The following is a 15,149-nucleotide window of genomic DNA, read 5'->3' as shown; positions in this document are numbered from 1 at the left end:
ACAGACTATACTTTGTGTATATGTATGATGACATCACTGACCTTGTACACCAGACTGTCCTTATAGACCGAGCTACAGAAAAGTCTCTACAAACCACCAGAATGTCTGAAAAAATAGCCTTTTTTATATCTCAGTCGAGCAAAGAAAATGTTTAAATTTTAAGTTGTGTATAGGTTTGCTGATTTTTTTCATAATTTTTGATATGCATATTGTAGCTCTAGCACCTCTGGAACCCGGTGTCCCCATAGCCCTATGTCCAGTCTAATTTGCCAAAAATTTCAGAAATTGTCCCTCTAACCCAAGAAACGGGTGTGTGTGTGTGTGTGTGTGTGTGTGTGTGTGTGTGTGTGTGTGTGTGTGTGTGTGTGTGTGTGTGTGTGTGTGTGTGTGTGTGTGTGTGTGTGTCTGTTGTGTTGTTGCTGGATCGTTGCCTCAGGGGGAAAGTTGTGTGTGTGTTGAACATGCAGACTAACAGAGACTGCAGCTGTCAGCAGCCACACACACTTTATATTCTTCAAATCAAATCACAGTGAAACATGTTCACTGACAGCTCAGCTTCAGCATCTTCTTCATGCTGTGACTGCAGCCGTTCAACTCTGTTTCTCTTTAACCCAAATCATCACAACATGGAAATATAATCATCAAAATGATGTGACTGGAAGGATGCAGCAGTCTGTGCTCCACCTTTCTCCTCCACACCTGCAGGTGGAGAACATGGATGCATGAATCTCTACAGAGTTCTTTGAATATTATCCGTCTTATCAGTTTTCAGTGAACAAAAATCCTCACAGAGCCAAAATAAGCAGTTTGTATCCAACATAACTCAGCTGGACTCTGATGCTCCGTATAACAGCCACACATGAGTCTGGATTCACTCAAAGCATTGAACAAACTTTATTGTAAATGAAGCTTTTGGACATTTATTCTCTGATATTTGCTCTTCAGCTCGAGTCTCCATCAGTGGGAACATTTCCTGATTCAACTTTTCTTCTGTTCAAATCAAACTCCATGAGAATCAAAGTGTGAATCAGAGTCCTGATGATCAGATTCTATAGAAACATGGAGACTGTAGAGGAGTTACACTCAATATGTTCATTTGTTCCCTTCAAGAAAAATCAATCAGTTCATCAAATAAAATCAGTAGTTGATCGACTCAGTTTGATTGACAGGACAGATGATCAGAGGTGCAGAGTTTTTACCACCAAAATTAGGACTGGGACTGAAGTATGGGTGGAGTTTGTGAGTGAAGGAGCAGCCAGTAAAGGAGTAGATCAGAGCTGCAGCACCTACATCATAAAAGGAGACCAGACCCTCATCATAATCCACAAACACCCCCACCTTCTCAGGACCAGGATGAAGACAGAGGGGGACTGAAGGGGAATCATTAGCTTCATACTTATTTCCATTTCTCAGCCTCACAGTCCAGAAACCATCCTGAGGTCTCAGTGTGATTTGTCCCTTCCTGTTGATCGACTCTGTGGCCACTCCTAAATCCCAGTCAGTCTTTCCTTTAACCTGAACTTCAAAGTAAAATCTGCCTGAAGAGAAACTCTGCTCTCCTAAAACATTAGCACAGTAAGAAAATCTCTCTGGGTTGTCTGGAAGATTCTTCTTCACATCACCACAGTACACTTGTTTTCCATCATCAGACAGGATGAGCCAGGAATGAGCTGTATCAGGATCCAGAGTCACATCCACCTCATACTGCTGCACCCTCTGCAGCTCAGCCTCAAACAGCTGCTTCTTCATGGGTTTCCAGACTGTCTCCTCCAGCTGATCCACAGCTCTCCCCACAGTCCCCTCATATGATGGTGGATGAACTCTGACCTCTGTCCAGTCCTTGCTGGGTGGAGCAGCTTTCAGGGAGGAGAAGCTTTGGAGGAGGTGGAGGTGGTCTTCAGAGCGTGAGAGCTGCTCCACCTCAGAGCTTCTCTCCATCAGCTCAGAGATTTCCTGTTCCAGATCTTTGATGAGACCTTCAGCCTGTTTCTCTGTAGTTTCCTGTTTGTCTTCGATCTCCTTCATGAGCTCCTTCAGGCGTCTCTCAACAGACTCCATCAGAGCAGTGAAGACCTGAACACCTTCTGCTTTCTGTCTGTCTGCAGCATCTTTACTCATCTTCACCGACTCTGTGATCTCCTGAATCTTCAGTCGTCTCTTCTGGATCATCTGCTGAATCTCAGCCTCTGTCTTCTCCAGCTCTGCCTTCTTTCCTTCATATTCTTCTCTCAGAGGAACAAACTCGTGGTTCTTGTGGTCTAAAACAGAGCAGAGCATGCAGACACATGTCTGGTCGGTCTTACAGAACAGCTGCAGAAGGTTATCGTGCTTCGTGCACATCCTGCCTTCGAGGTTCTCCACAGCATCAATCAGCTGATGTCTTTTCAGACGTTTCACTGTCAGATGAGGCTCCAGGTGAGTCTGACAGTAGGAGGTCTGACACACCAGGCAGGACTTCAGGGCCTTCAGTCTGGTTCCAGTGCAGACGTCACAGGGAACTTCTCCTGGTTTGGCAGCTTGTTGCTCTGAGCTGCTGCTGCTGGCTTTCTGCTGAGCTTCACGTCTGAACTGAGCAACCATCTCAGAGATGAAGGTGTTGACCCTCAGCTGAGGTCTAGTGGAGAAAGTCTCTTTACACATGGGACACTGACAGCTCTGATTCATGTCCCAGTGCTGACTGATGCAGGTTTTGCAGAAGTTGTGTCCACATGGTGTAGAGACTGGATCAGTGAACACATCCAGACAGATGGAGCACAGAAACTGATCTTCAGATCGCAGATTGCTGGCAGCAGACATGTCTGCACTCTGAGGGAGAAAGAAAAGAAACATTTGATTCAAAATTCACTTTAAATTTCATTTTTAAAAAGAGAGAAACAAGCGTCAGTAGTCTGAGGAGCTTGGAAAGAAAAGCGTCTGGACTTCTTTGAGTTTCTTGAAGACGTTTCATCAGAGAAGCTTCTTCAGTTCTCAGAGTAACTGGTGGAGACCCAGCAACACACTCAGACACAAACTGGTTCATCCCAAACACAAACTTAACATCGTCGTCTCTGCTGTAGAGTGCAGCGTCCAGATGAACAGAATAACTTTGGGGATGAAGATAAATACAGTCGTTAAAAAGATGTGAAATTGTTTCTCTGACTGTTTTACAGAAGGTTGAAGATTTGTGTGAAAATGAGATCAGTGAATTTTGTTGATCAAAATCACATTTAAGGAGGAATTCTGTCTCCAGTTTGTTTAAATAAGCTTTGGGATTAAACACCATCATCTATGTTTGTGTCTGATGACATGTTTGATCCAGTTCAGCTTGAACATCACAGCTGATGTGTGAACTCTGACATATTTAAAGCTTTGATTATCAGGATGATTTAAACACATCTGTTTAAATAATGAGATTTATGTTTCCACACAAAGTTATAAAGTGCAGCATCGACTGTTTTCTGAATGATTCAGGAACATCTGTGACTCTTACAGGATACACTAAGTCAGATAATCTCTCTTTGTAAAATGTCTGAATGACTTTTTGAAGTACTGACCAAAATCTGCTGGTTTACAGTATCAAAGGCTTTATATCAATAAAGAATAAACAGGTGTTTTCACGTCTGTAATCCTTATGATCAATCAGATCCAGAATCAATCTAATAGGAACAGGAAGTGATGAATAACCAGGAAGTGTGGAGTCAGTCTGAAGTCCAGAGCACAGATTGAGTCCACAGTCCTGAGCAGAGCCACAGTGAGACTGAAGCAGCAGCTCGATGTTCCTACAGTGGATCTGTGGTTACATGAGCAGATTTCTATGGATCCAGTGTGACTGTGATGAGTCAGCATGAAGTGAACAGAGTGAAGATTTGTGTAGAAACAGGAAGTGTGATCAGCTGCACTCACCACTGTTGCTGAGAGAAACCTGATGGACTCCAGTGAATCTTCTTTAAAGACAAACAGGACTCGACTGCAGCTCTGCTGCTGCTCTCTCACACTTTCACTTCTGCAAAATTACGTTGAACTTGTTGTTTTTCAGGTGTTGCTCCGCCTCTTCCTGCACCTGTTTGTCTGGTTTTGCTGCCCCTCCCTTTACAGGAATCGGCCAGTCTGTACTCAGTGACTGTGTGCAGCGGGTGGGAGGAGTGAGGAGTGGTGTGTGGGTTCACACAGTAACGACGGCCTCAGGTGATCAGGAGAAACTCACCTGGATTTCCTTTTTCCACAGCAGACTGAGAGCTTCAGGTGGACCCTGAAGGAGGTCTCAGACACAGGTGGTAAAAGTACACACAGTCTGTACTGAAGTAGAAGTACTACTGTTAAATATACTCCAAGTACTAATTCAACTTCTTTAAACACCAACACCACAAACAACAAGTACTAAACACCGATTAATTTCTCCATACACAGTAAATCTAGACCTTGATAAGTTCCACCATGAAACCTCGTAAACCTAAAATGCTAAATAACCCGTCTCTGAAAAACCAAAAAGAAATGCCTCACAAATCAAAGCCACTCACACCAGAGTGAGATCATCTTCTCCTGAAATTCTCAGAGCTGACTACTCCTTACCCACCCACCACTTCTTTGTCACTCCTCTTCCAGTCCCAGAGAAGGGCGCTGACTGCCAGGTGACACTGGTTACATATTATTATGAAAGTCTGATCTCTCTGTAGCTCACTCTCTCTTTAAAAAGAAGACAGAATAGTTTGGTGCATGTGTTTGTTGTTGCTGTGTTGGTGCATTCCTAGTTAGTTCTATTTTCTCCCAGATAAAAATAGGACTATAACACTGTAACACTATATACTCTCTGCCTGGGAACCCCCGGTCACCCCTCCATGACTGAACAGTGAATCTGAAAGTAAACTGGTTGTTGTGCTCCTCTTACTCAGTAAGAAAGACGCTCTGATCTTCTGCATGCACACACACAGACAGACACACACACGTCTGTAACTTGAGGTCATATTGTAATGACGGCACTGATGACTGCTCTGTGTATTCTCCTGAATGAAGACCCTCTCTCTGCAGCTTTCACGATGGGAGGACCAAATCAATCAGGACTTAAATTAATTTCAAATTAATTTCTCATATTCGATAGTTGTTTGGAGCATCACACACACAAATACTTATGCCTAAATGGTGCTTTATGTCTTTAATTACATGTACATTTTTGTCTAATTGTGTTAAGTACAATGAAAAAATTTAAAGCCACATTTTGTGATTACTCTGTCACTGTGAATGAATTAAATTATTTAGCTAGATTTTCTTAAGGTGTTTATTTATTATATCGATCTATAAAACATCCATCTTCTTCTGCTTATCCGGGACTGGGTCGTAAGGGGAGCAGCCTAAACAGGGAAGTCCAGACCTCCCCCTCCCCGGCCACCTCCTCCAGCTTGTCTGGGGGGGCACCAAGGCATTCCCAGGCCAGCCGAGAGATATAACACAGGAAGAGATTAATTCCAAGTCCAAACCAGAAATGCCTATAAGCGCACACATTCTACAGCTGTTTCTGTAGCCACACTATAAACCTGCTCTAACCCTACAGATACCATCCCCCAAAAATCCTTATTCAGTCCTGACAGAAAACTATGGATGATGATCATGATGGAAAACGAATGCAGTACTTTTAAATAAAGAAAACATTTCCGAAAATCTTGATAACCAAAAACTCTTTGATGCGATTGTTGTTATCACTGAAGTACGCACACAGACTTGTAAGAACACACTTCAAGATACACAAGTCTGTTTTGAGTTTTGCTTTCTTCTCTAATGACTAATCTTTTATTAATTCTTTAATCACTTGCTGCTTAAGAGAAAGAGAATTAAAGTGGACAGTATATCCAGGATTTGTTTTTGACATAAACTCATTGCTGCAGCCTCGGGCAGCAATGAGTTTATGTCAAAATAATGTCGGGCGCTATTAGACTGGTTTTTAGTTTCACTCCCCTGAAGTTAGTGGGTTGGCTTCCAGCCACTGGCTCATGAATCCATCTTCCCTGTTCTGTATGTTAGTTTCAGCTTTAGTTTGCTCAGTTTAGTTTTTTTAAGTCTCGGTTCTTCTTTACCTTTTGTTTTTTAGCATCACCAAGCCATTAATAGACAGCTTGCCTTTAAAAAAAAAAAAAAAAGGCTTTCTTTTGCAAGTGTCTGCTTTTGGTTTCACTCTCCACTCCTCATAGTCCACCAGCTCAGACCATGACATAAGTGTGAAAATCTCTGATGCTGAATTGATCACTTGTAAACTGAACCCATCTTTGCATCTGTAGTAAGAGTTTGAACTTTCACCTCTTTTACATTTGGGTCCTCAGTTTCCCAGCATGCCACAGCAGTGGAGGTGTATGAGGGGGCTGAGTCTGCTCTGCTGCCCTGTCAGCTACTAGCTGCTCCCAGTGAGTTCACAGCAGCAGTGTGGGATCGCAACGACCTCAACATCCCAACAGTCCATGTTCGTGTGAAGAGTGGTGATGATTTGGATGACCAAAACCAGCGTTACACCAACCGAACATCAATGAGTGCTGATGCTCTGCAAACTGGAAACCTCAGCCTCACTCTGAGAAACCCGACAGTCTCTGACAGTGGAACCTACACCTGCATCCTCCGCATCACTGGACGAGATGTGAGCTGGACTTACTTACAACTGAAGGTCACAGGTCAGCGACGTAGACAGAGGTTAGAGGAGACGTGAACTCTAAATTCATCAAAATCTGCTGGATGATGTTCAGGTTTTTTGTGCTTGTGCTAATTACAGAACCTCCTCCTCCACCTCCTCCAGTCTGGCCCAAAGTTCTCTCAGCTGTCTTGGTTCCTGTGGTTGTCCTGGCTATTTGCTGTGGTATCAGCATGTTTTGTGGATATAAAAGGCTGAAAAATAAAGAGGGTATGTAGGTGTGTATTACTTAGTTCTACAGTGTTTCATTCTTTGAGTGTAATATTTCGCAGCACTTCTCAGTTTTGTTACACCTGTTTCTGGTTCTATTTCTTGATTGATGTTAGTTCCCTTTTGTGATCTCTTTGTTTTTTATATCCCTGCTTCAAAACAAAACTTAAAAGCATCAGGTGACATTGCACATTGCTCATAACAGAGAGAAGGTTCAGAAAGGAACCTGTTAAAAGATCCGTGCTGCTGATGCTGTACAACTCATGTTGTGCTTGGTTGTTCTTTCAGTTCATGAGGTGGAGGTGGGTTCAGGTGTGGAGTTTGCCAATCTGCCCTGCAAAGCCACAGTTCACCTGTCTAAGGTAAATAAGATTGTGTGGAAAGACAGAGATGGCAGGAACGTCCATGTGTATCAGAAAGACTCTAAGCAGCCTGAAAAACCACACAGACGTTACAGGAACCGAACAGAAATGATTGAAGACCTCAGTCTGACCCTGACATACCCCACAGAAACTGACACAGACACCTTCACCTACACCGTCTACGACAGGAAGGAAAAAGTCCTTATGGAGAAAAAAGTGGAGCTGAAAGTCAGAGGTCAGTGCTGCAGATGATCCTTATTCACAGATTGTGTGTGAAAGTTTGATGGTTTGGAGGAACTAATGATGTTACTTTTGGGAAATCGATGGAAGAGAAACTGTTAAATATCAGCAGTTAATGAGACGGCCATGCTTGAATATAAGTTTGAACAGTTAGAAACTAAAGAGAACTAAAGAGAAACTTGTTAGAAACAAGTTAGAAACTACGGTTATTCTGTCTAAAATTTGTTGTTTCATGATTGGAAATTTATGGGTGACAAATATGCAAAACCAAAAACCAAAAACATATTTATGATTGAAAGCATCTGCAAGTGATCTATTGGAGATTATGTATCTGAATTTCTGGAGCAGGACCACACCTCTAAACCCTCTCCTTCCGGTTGTCATCTATATAGGTTCCCCCCAGTTCTGCAACTGTTCATTCTCGTTTACATGCCCCACCTTCCTTCCTTCTCAATTCTTTAACTTCTTCACTCCTATTTATTTATTTTTGGTGGTGGTCAGAGGGCCCGGTGGCGCCAGTGTCCGGCAGCCTCGCCTCTGTCAGTGCGCCCCAGGGTGGCTGTGGCTACAATGTAGCTGCCATCACCAGTGTGTGAATGTGTGTGTGACTGGGTGAATGACTGGATGTGTAAAGCGCTTTGGGGTCCTTAGGGACTAGTAAAGCGCTATATAAATACAGGCCATTTACCATTTACCTATTTAGTACATGTGGATCTGCCCGGCCCTGGAGCCGCCGTCAGTCCCCTTCGAGGCCTTCCCCAAACCGCAGCTCAATTCATGTCCAAGCATTAACCTTTACCTATTAAAACACTGTTAATCCTAAAACGAGGACGTGGGCCCAACCAGTGAAACTGAAAAACTGGTGGATTAAAATATAATTCAAACAAAATCAAAAAAGTACATGTTGTCCTCTCAGACTGTCAGGTAGAAGTGAAGGAGGGGGCGGAGTCTGTCCTGCTGCCCTTTCAAACCACAGCAAACCTGCCTAGAGACACTGAAGTGATGTGGAAATGTCATGAACCCGAATACATGAAGGTCCACGTGTATGAGAACGGCTGTGACCATCCTGACAAACAGGACAACCATTACAAAGGTCGCACTAAGATGAAGAAAGACCTGCTGACCACCGGAGACCTCAGTCTGACCCTGCAACACCCCACGGAGGGTGACAGTGGGAGATACGGCTGTGAGGTCAACAACAAGGACGCCTGGAGATACAAGAGGGTGTGGCTCACAGTCACAGGTTAGTGAGTTAGTTCATGATTATTCATGTTGGTTTATGTGTTTGTTTGTGTGACTCTCTTCTGTTTCCTCTGCAGGGAATAATCAGGCCAAGAAACAAACACAACATCAGGATCAGCTCCAATGATCAATCAGTTTGATGTGTTTGTTTGGTTATTAATCTGATTTCAGTGAAGGACATCATGAATAGACAGTGGATGAAGGGTTGAAAATGCTGTCAGCTGATACTTTGTTTGCCCTTTGTTCGGCTGTATTATTCTCAGTGAGGTCAACATTGTGTCCTCATATTTGTCTGTTCTCAGTATGATTAGACAAGTAACTTGTAAAAGCTAAAATGGGTCACTTTACTGTTGATTATGTTTATTTGTTTGATGATGTTTATTGTTTATTGTTTCAGTAACATGAACAAAGTACCGTGCAAGAAATAATCAATATCATCTGCATTTGATGTGAAAGACGGTGAAGCACAATTTACACATTTGTTCAATGAACATTTTATATAGACTAATGTACACAAGAGTTTATCAAATAAAGAGTATTTATACATGCATTTTTCTCTGCTTATGCTCACACTGTGCGGTTTTTGGCCCATTTTGAGCTGATTCTTGAGTCGTGCAACCGTTTTGGTGATCGGCCCGATTTTGGCCTTCACTGTGTGTCGTGCATCGTGTAGTATACGTGGGGTAAAGAGAAGCGATTAACACCTCATGACCAGCTCCCGATCATCAATCGGTTGGTCGTGAGGATTTCAAACCTGTTTAAAATCCTCACGACCGTCGTGAGGGTGTCACTGCAGCTTCTCACACTGCACACGTGCAAACACAAATGTCAGCGAAAAAGACGGCGCAGCACGGCGGTGCAGCGTGTGATCTGGACACAAGCGATGGAGGCACAACTTGTAGAACTTCGGAAAGCTCACCCGAGCCTTTTCGATGTGGCCTCACAAAATTATCACGACCACAACAACCTTGAAAATAGTTGGATTTACATTGCTGCTCAATCACAGCTGCCTGATCAATGTTTTTCATTAGCAATTTAGCAAAGTTGATGGTGGTGTGCCTGTCTGTGTGAGTGAAACACAGAGAGGGAGAGCGAGGGACAGATTTTCTGTTATAACCTTCATTTTATGGACGCACAGTGTGAGCACTCAGGTCGCACCAGAGCATCGGGCCGTATAGTGTGAGACCTGCATCGTGACCTATGAACTTCTAACCCCTGCGAGTCAATCGTGCAGTTTGAGCAGAAGCTGAATAACGTGACTGAAAAAATCTGCCCAGAATCCGCCCAGCTTTACCCAATTCAGATTCAGGAGGGCAAAAGTTGGAGCACATCCTGAACACGCTGCCAGTCTAAAGTTCCTGTCATAGCACATATTACTTAGTTACATATTACACAGCACCAAATCACAACAACAGTTACCTCAAGGTGCTTTATATTGTAAGGTAGACCCTACAATGTTACAGAAAACCCAACAATCATATGACCAAGAAACAGTGGGAAGGAAAAACTCCCATTTATCGATTCTTTATTTTTTGTCAAGAAATTATACAGACTTGTACACATTATATGCATCTTACACGACATTAGATTTTGCAAACCAATTTGGCTTTTATTTTAAACGAAAGAGCAGTCACAGTCTGTGGTGGCAGACCGTGGAGTTGCAGGAAAAAGCGGACCCAAATACAGGACTCTTATGATGAACAGTAAATTCATTACCAGTGAGGCAATGAAGAACAACTATATACAATCCCAGCACTGTGGCCACCGTGCATAGGCGTGTCCAGCGGGGTGGCCTGGGGGGGCACAGGCCACCCCCACAACCAGACTGGCCACCCCAGGTGCCACCCCGAAACTAAAACAATAAAATTCAATTAAACATCAAATGTACGATTACGTTTTCGTAGTGAAGCTCAGATGTCCGTGTGTAAGTGAATGCAGCATCGGCAAAGGAAGGAGAAAGACGGCACCACAGAGAACAATTTTCCGGCGAAAGAAAATGATGAGAAAATAAATGTCCCGGTAAGTAATATTAAGTTTGTTGAGTTTAGTAAACTTCGGTGAAATTAGAATACCAAGGAAAAAATAACACTTAAAGAATTATTGCAACCGCAGAATATTTCAGTAGGCTACTGGGGGGAGCTAGCATAAGAGTTGTGAGTTATAAGATATAATCCAAGTCGTAACATTGCTGTATGGAGCTGCAGAATTTGTTGCAGGTTAATACTGGCAGTGTCACCATGTCACCTGTCTGTATTTCATCATCAGCCAGTGTTGTTCTTTATACATCAATATTACCAAAGTTTACCATAAGGCAGCACTTACACACTGTGCGGTCTAGCTAATTTCTCTCATTACTTATCCTATCTGCCAGCTCCATGTTATGAATAGAGTGTAAATCACCCCATGAAACGGCTGTGCCATGTTCAATGCAGGGATGTGCAGTTCTGCTTCTCAAGGCTCCTGTCCTCCCGTTTCCATACTTCAACACTGCTGATTTAAAGAATTATTTACAGACTTGTGCACAACTAGGTGTTTGGGGATTATTTGATTTGAATTGGCTATGTTGGTATAGGTAACATCTAAAACATGCATGATAGGAGTCCATGAGTGCCAGAATTTGACATCCCTGACTTCCAGTCAAGGTCATACATCAGGAAAGTTGTTGTTTGTGACATAAGTTTTTGCTTTATTACTTCAGGGCCAACCAGTATAGATAAAAGAATAAGAGTGAAGAATGAAAAGATCTCAAAATATTGAGAATTTCTTCCTTAAGAAGGCTAAAATAACGCCAGAAGCAGAGAGCAATGTCAGGGAAAGGTGGACTGAGCAGCAGTCATCATTGTCACCTGTGATTTCTACAAATGAAGGTATGTGAGAATGAATAAGGAAAATGCAAGGAAGGGATGTTTATATTGTCAAGTGTTCAACTGATCCATAGGGGACAAATCCTAATATTTGGGAATAAATAATTAAATAAGTGAATATATGTATTGTGGTACATAATTGGAAATTAAAACAAAATCCTGCTTTAAATAACACGTTTTTCTATTTAATGAAATGTAATATTTTTATATTATCCCAGGCACTTCTTCACCTGTTCATGATCCACCAGATAACCAGGATGTGGTGCCTTTTGAAACATCTTCTCCTTCAACATCATGTACGACACCAGGCCATCCACATGGTATTTAACCTCCAATCTTACTTTATAGATTAATATTGACAGCCTTTAAAAACAAAATAATGATGTTGGGTAGTTAACATTGTGCAGTAAATATTTTATAATATTTATACTGTCACTTTTGCAAGAGATGATGTTCTAGATTAAAAACAATTCTTCATTGATTTTTAAATTGAATCCTCCCATAGTTAGATATATCTCAAAATCCAGCGGAGGGACCTAGACAGCCACACTTGAAGAGCTTTCCTCGAACACTACATGGTGAAAAGAGGAGGGCCTTCAGCAAGACATGGTATTCACAACACAAATGGCTGGAATATTCTCAAAGTCTGGACTCTGTCTATTGTTTTGCATGTAGACACTTTTCCCTTCCAAATGCTTCTGAAACTCCTTTTACATCACATGAAGGGTACTCAAACTGGAAGAAGGCGATGTATAAAGATGGAGGTTTTAAGGGGCATGAGAAATCTGAAGGTCATATGAATGCCATGTATGCTTGGAGTGAACATAAGAACAACATTTTGACAGATTCATCTGTGCGTGATGCTTTGGACAAGGCATATAAAAAAAAAGTAGAGGAAAATCGCATATATATCAAAACTGTTGCTGAAGTACTTCTCCTTACAGCTATGCAAAACATCTCCCAAAGGGGGCATCTTGAGACAGATACATCACAAAACAAAGGGAACGTTTTAGAGATAATGGAACTTATTTCTAAGCATAATCCACTGATTGCAAAAAAAATGAAAGCTGCAGGAAATGCAAAATATACCAGTAACACCATTCAGAATGAAGTAATGGAATGTCTGTCAGAGATGGTACGTGAAGACATTATCAGAGAAGTGAAGGAGAGTGAGTACTTCTCTGTGATTGCAGATGAAACAAAAGACCTAAAGAAAACAGAGCAACTGTCATTAGTACTAAGGTATTACTACAATGGGGCTGTTCAAGAGAGTTTTTTAGAGTTCCAGAGAGCAAGTCAGCTAGATGCGGCAGGGCTCACCCAAAACATCATACAGTGTCTGGAAAGGTATGGCCTTGAATATCGATCCAATCTTGTAGGCCAAGGATATGATGGGGCGTCAGTAATGGCAGGGAAATGCAGGGGTGTTGCAGCCAGGATCAAAACAGAGGCAAAACATGCATTTTATGTACATTGCAATGCACATTGCCTTAACCTTGTTATCGTTGATGCAGTGAAAGCAGTCCCTGAAGCTGACTGCTTTTTTTCATTGTTGCAGAAATTGTATGTCTATATGTCAGGTTCATATGTTCACCAAAAATGGATCACAGTTCAAAAAGACATGTATCCAGAGGCTCCTAGAGAGCTTCACAGACTCAGTGATACCAGGTGGGCATGTCGTTACAGTGCATGCAAAACTGTAATGGACAGATTACCAGCTATATTAAGAGTACTACATGAGATAGATTTAGAGAACAGTGGTGACAGATCAGTGGAGGCACGGGGTCTGTTGGCACAAATTGACCTCACATTTGTTGGCAATTTATCCACATTTAGAAAAATTCTAGGGAAAATTAAGTTGCTTTCTGATGTACTTCAGTCTCCATCTCTTGATCTAGCAAAGGCTGTAGACCTAATTCATGCACTTCAAGACACCTTGGACCAATATAGAAGTGAATCCTGTTTTGATGAGCTGTGGCAAGACGCAATGGATATTGCTGAACAGTGTACTGTTTCCTCTGAGACAGTTAAGAGAAGGGTGCAGAGAGAGAGCCTCAGGCTTAAGGATTATTTTGTAGAGTCTCCAATCGGGAAACACAGGTGTAAGGAGGATGACAAGGACAAGTTTAAGAGGGAAGTATTTTACCCCATTCTTGACCATGTACATGCAGAGATGCAGAAGCGCTTCATCAAGACCAATTGTGATATTATGAGGGGTATACAGGCACTAAACCCCAAGAGTAAGAGCTTTTTGTCAGAGGAAATAGTTGTAAGCTTGGCTGGTCTGTATGACTGTGATATTGAAGACCTCAAACATGAGCTGTATCAAGCTAGAAAGGTTGTTCAAAGGAGAGCAGGGTGTGGAAATGAACTCTCCAGTGTTTTGGAGTTTACTACCTTCCTAGAGCCTTACAAAGAGGTGTTTCATCAGCTTTTTCGTTTATGTCGAATAGCTTTAGCCTTACCTGTCAGCAGTGCTACTTGTCAACGTAGCTTTTCAGTGCTAAAGCTTATAAAAAATCATCTACGAACAACTATGACTGATGAGAGGGTTAGCAATATTGGAGTTTTGAGTATTGAGAGGAAAAGGGCAAGATCATTAAGCCTGGATGACTTTGTAACACGTTTTGCCACCCGTCACCGTAACAGGAGGATCCACCTATTCTAAGTCACTGATAATATTCAATGAAGCATAGAGTAGGTACTTGAGTAAATGTTCTCTTTCAAAACATAAATATTTTGCAACTACAAGTGCTGCTGTTTACAAATGTTTTTGTACTTCTTGTCTTCTTAACATGTAACAGAGTCTTATTAAAAGTTCAAGAGGTTTATTTGTGCACAATTTATACTGAAACACATTATCAAAAGAAGGCACAGAAAGTATTTACTTGCTTTCAGGTTTCATTCAAATGTTAGTCTTTTCATTCGTTTTTTCCTGTTTCAAAATCAAACACCAGCTTGTGAGAAGATTATCTTCTTTTTTAAAAAAAAAATAAGTTTTGCATTGCATTGGCTAATTTGCCAATTGTATGTTAAAAATGTTTGTAGTTTAATGTTAAAATTTTTTTTGCCCAAAATGTGCACTATATGTCAGTAAAAATACTTGTCCTTGAATGCTGAATAAACTGACAAAGCACTGATTGTATCTCTTGTACTTGATCAACACAGTATCTAAAAACTTTGCACTGTAGTGGTGAAAATCTTATTCTAATGAAAGTTAAAAGCGCATCCGGTTATTAGGTTTATAGTATTATTGAATTATGGTTAACGGTTGGTAGAATTTTTTTTAACATTATTTGCCAATTACATCTGCCACCCTTCTCCAAATCTGTGCCCCTACCTGGCCCCCCCATCAAAAATTTTCTAGACACGCCACTGCCACCGTGACGATTTTCCGTGAATCCCACACAGAGCATGTGTCCAAGAAAAAGCTGAAAACAGCAACTCCAAAAAACTCAACTCCCTTGAAAACACACTGAGCTCCCAATTCGAGTTTAGACTTAAGCTGACTGGAGCTCAGAGTGTGGCTGACTTTTGGTGCATTTTAACCATTCATATTGCATATTACAGGATGTATCACCTACT

General features: G+C 41.7%; 3 protein-coding genes across 3 annotated transcripts in view; 1 reads left to right on the top strand and 2 right to left on the bottom strand.

The window, feature by feature from the left end:
• LOC135932497 (uncharacterized) overlaps window positions 1–8,827 on the top strand; it is a 125,412-nt gene extending 116,585 nt beyond the window's left edge. Inside the window, exon 6 of the mRNA XM_065469984.1 lies at window positions 8,778–8,827. Within this exon, the coding sequence (XP_065326056.1) occupies window positions 8,778–8,827 (50 nt within the window). The remainder of the gene's footprint in view (window positions 1–8,777) is intronic.
• Window positions 1–15,149, bottom strand: part of LOC134624309 (nucleotide-binding oligomerization domain-containing protein 2-like) — a 1,192,597-nt gene that overhangs the window by 1,139,616 nt on the left and 37,832 nt on the right. The gene's annotated exons all lie outside the window — the stretch shown is intronic.
• Window positions 1,138–3,011, bottom strand: LOC134646806 (E3 ubiquitin-protein ligase TRIM21-like). The gene has a single exon (XM_063500758.1). The coding sequence runs from the start codon at window positions 2,827–2,829 to the stop codon at window positions 1,138–1,140; it is 1,692 nt and encodes a 563-aa protein (XP_063356828.1). The 5' UTR covers window positions 2,830–3,011.

Source organism: Pelmatolapia mariae, linkage group LG3_W, assembly GCF_036321145.2.
Source record: "Pelmatolapia mariae isolate MD_Pm_ZW linkage group LG3_W, Pm_UMD_F_2, whole genome shotgun sequence".
NCBI classification, from domain to species: domain Eukaryota; kingdom Metazoa; phylum Chordata; class Actinopteri; order Cichliformes; family Cichlidae; genus Pelmatolapia; species Pelmatolapia mariae.
Note: the sequence above shows the minus strand (reverse complement) of the source record. Positions and strands in the feature narration are given on the sequence as shown.

Bases quoted from the DNA above. Each gene is read 5' to 3' on its own strand.
- LOC134646806 (XM_063500758.1), bottom strand. From the start codon at position 2,829: ATGTTTCTTTTCTTTCTCCCTCAGAGTGCAGACATGTCTGCTGCCAGC.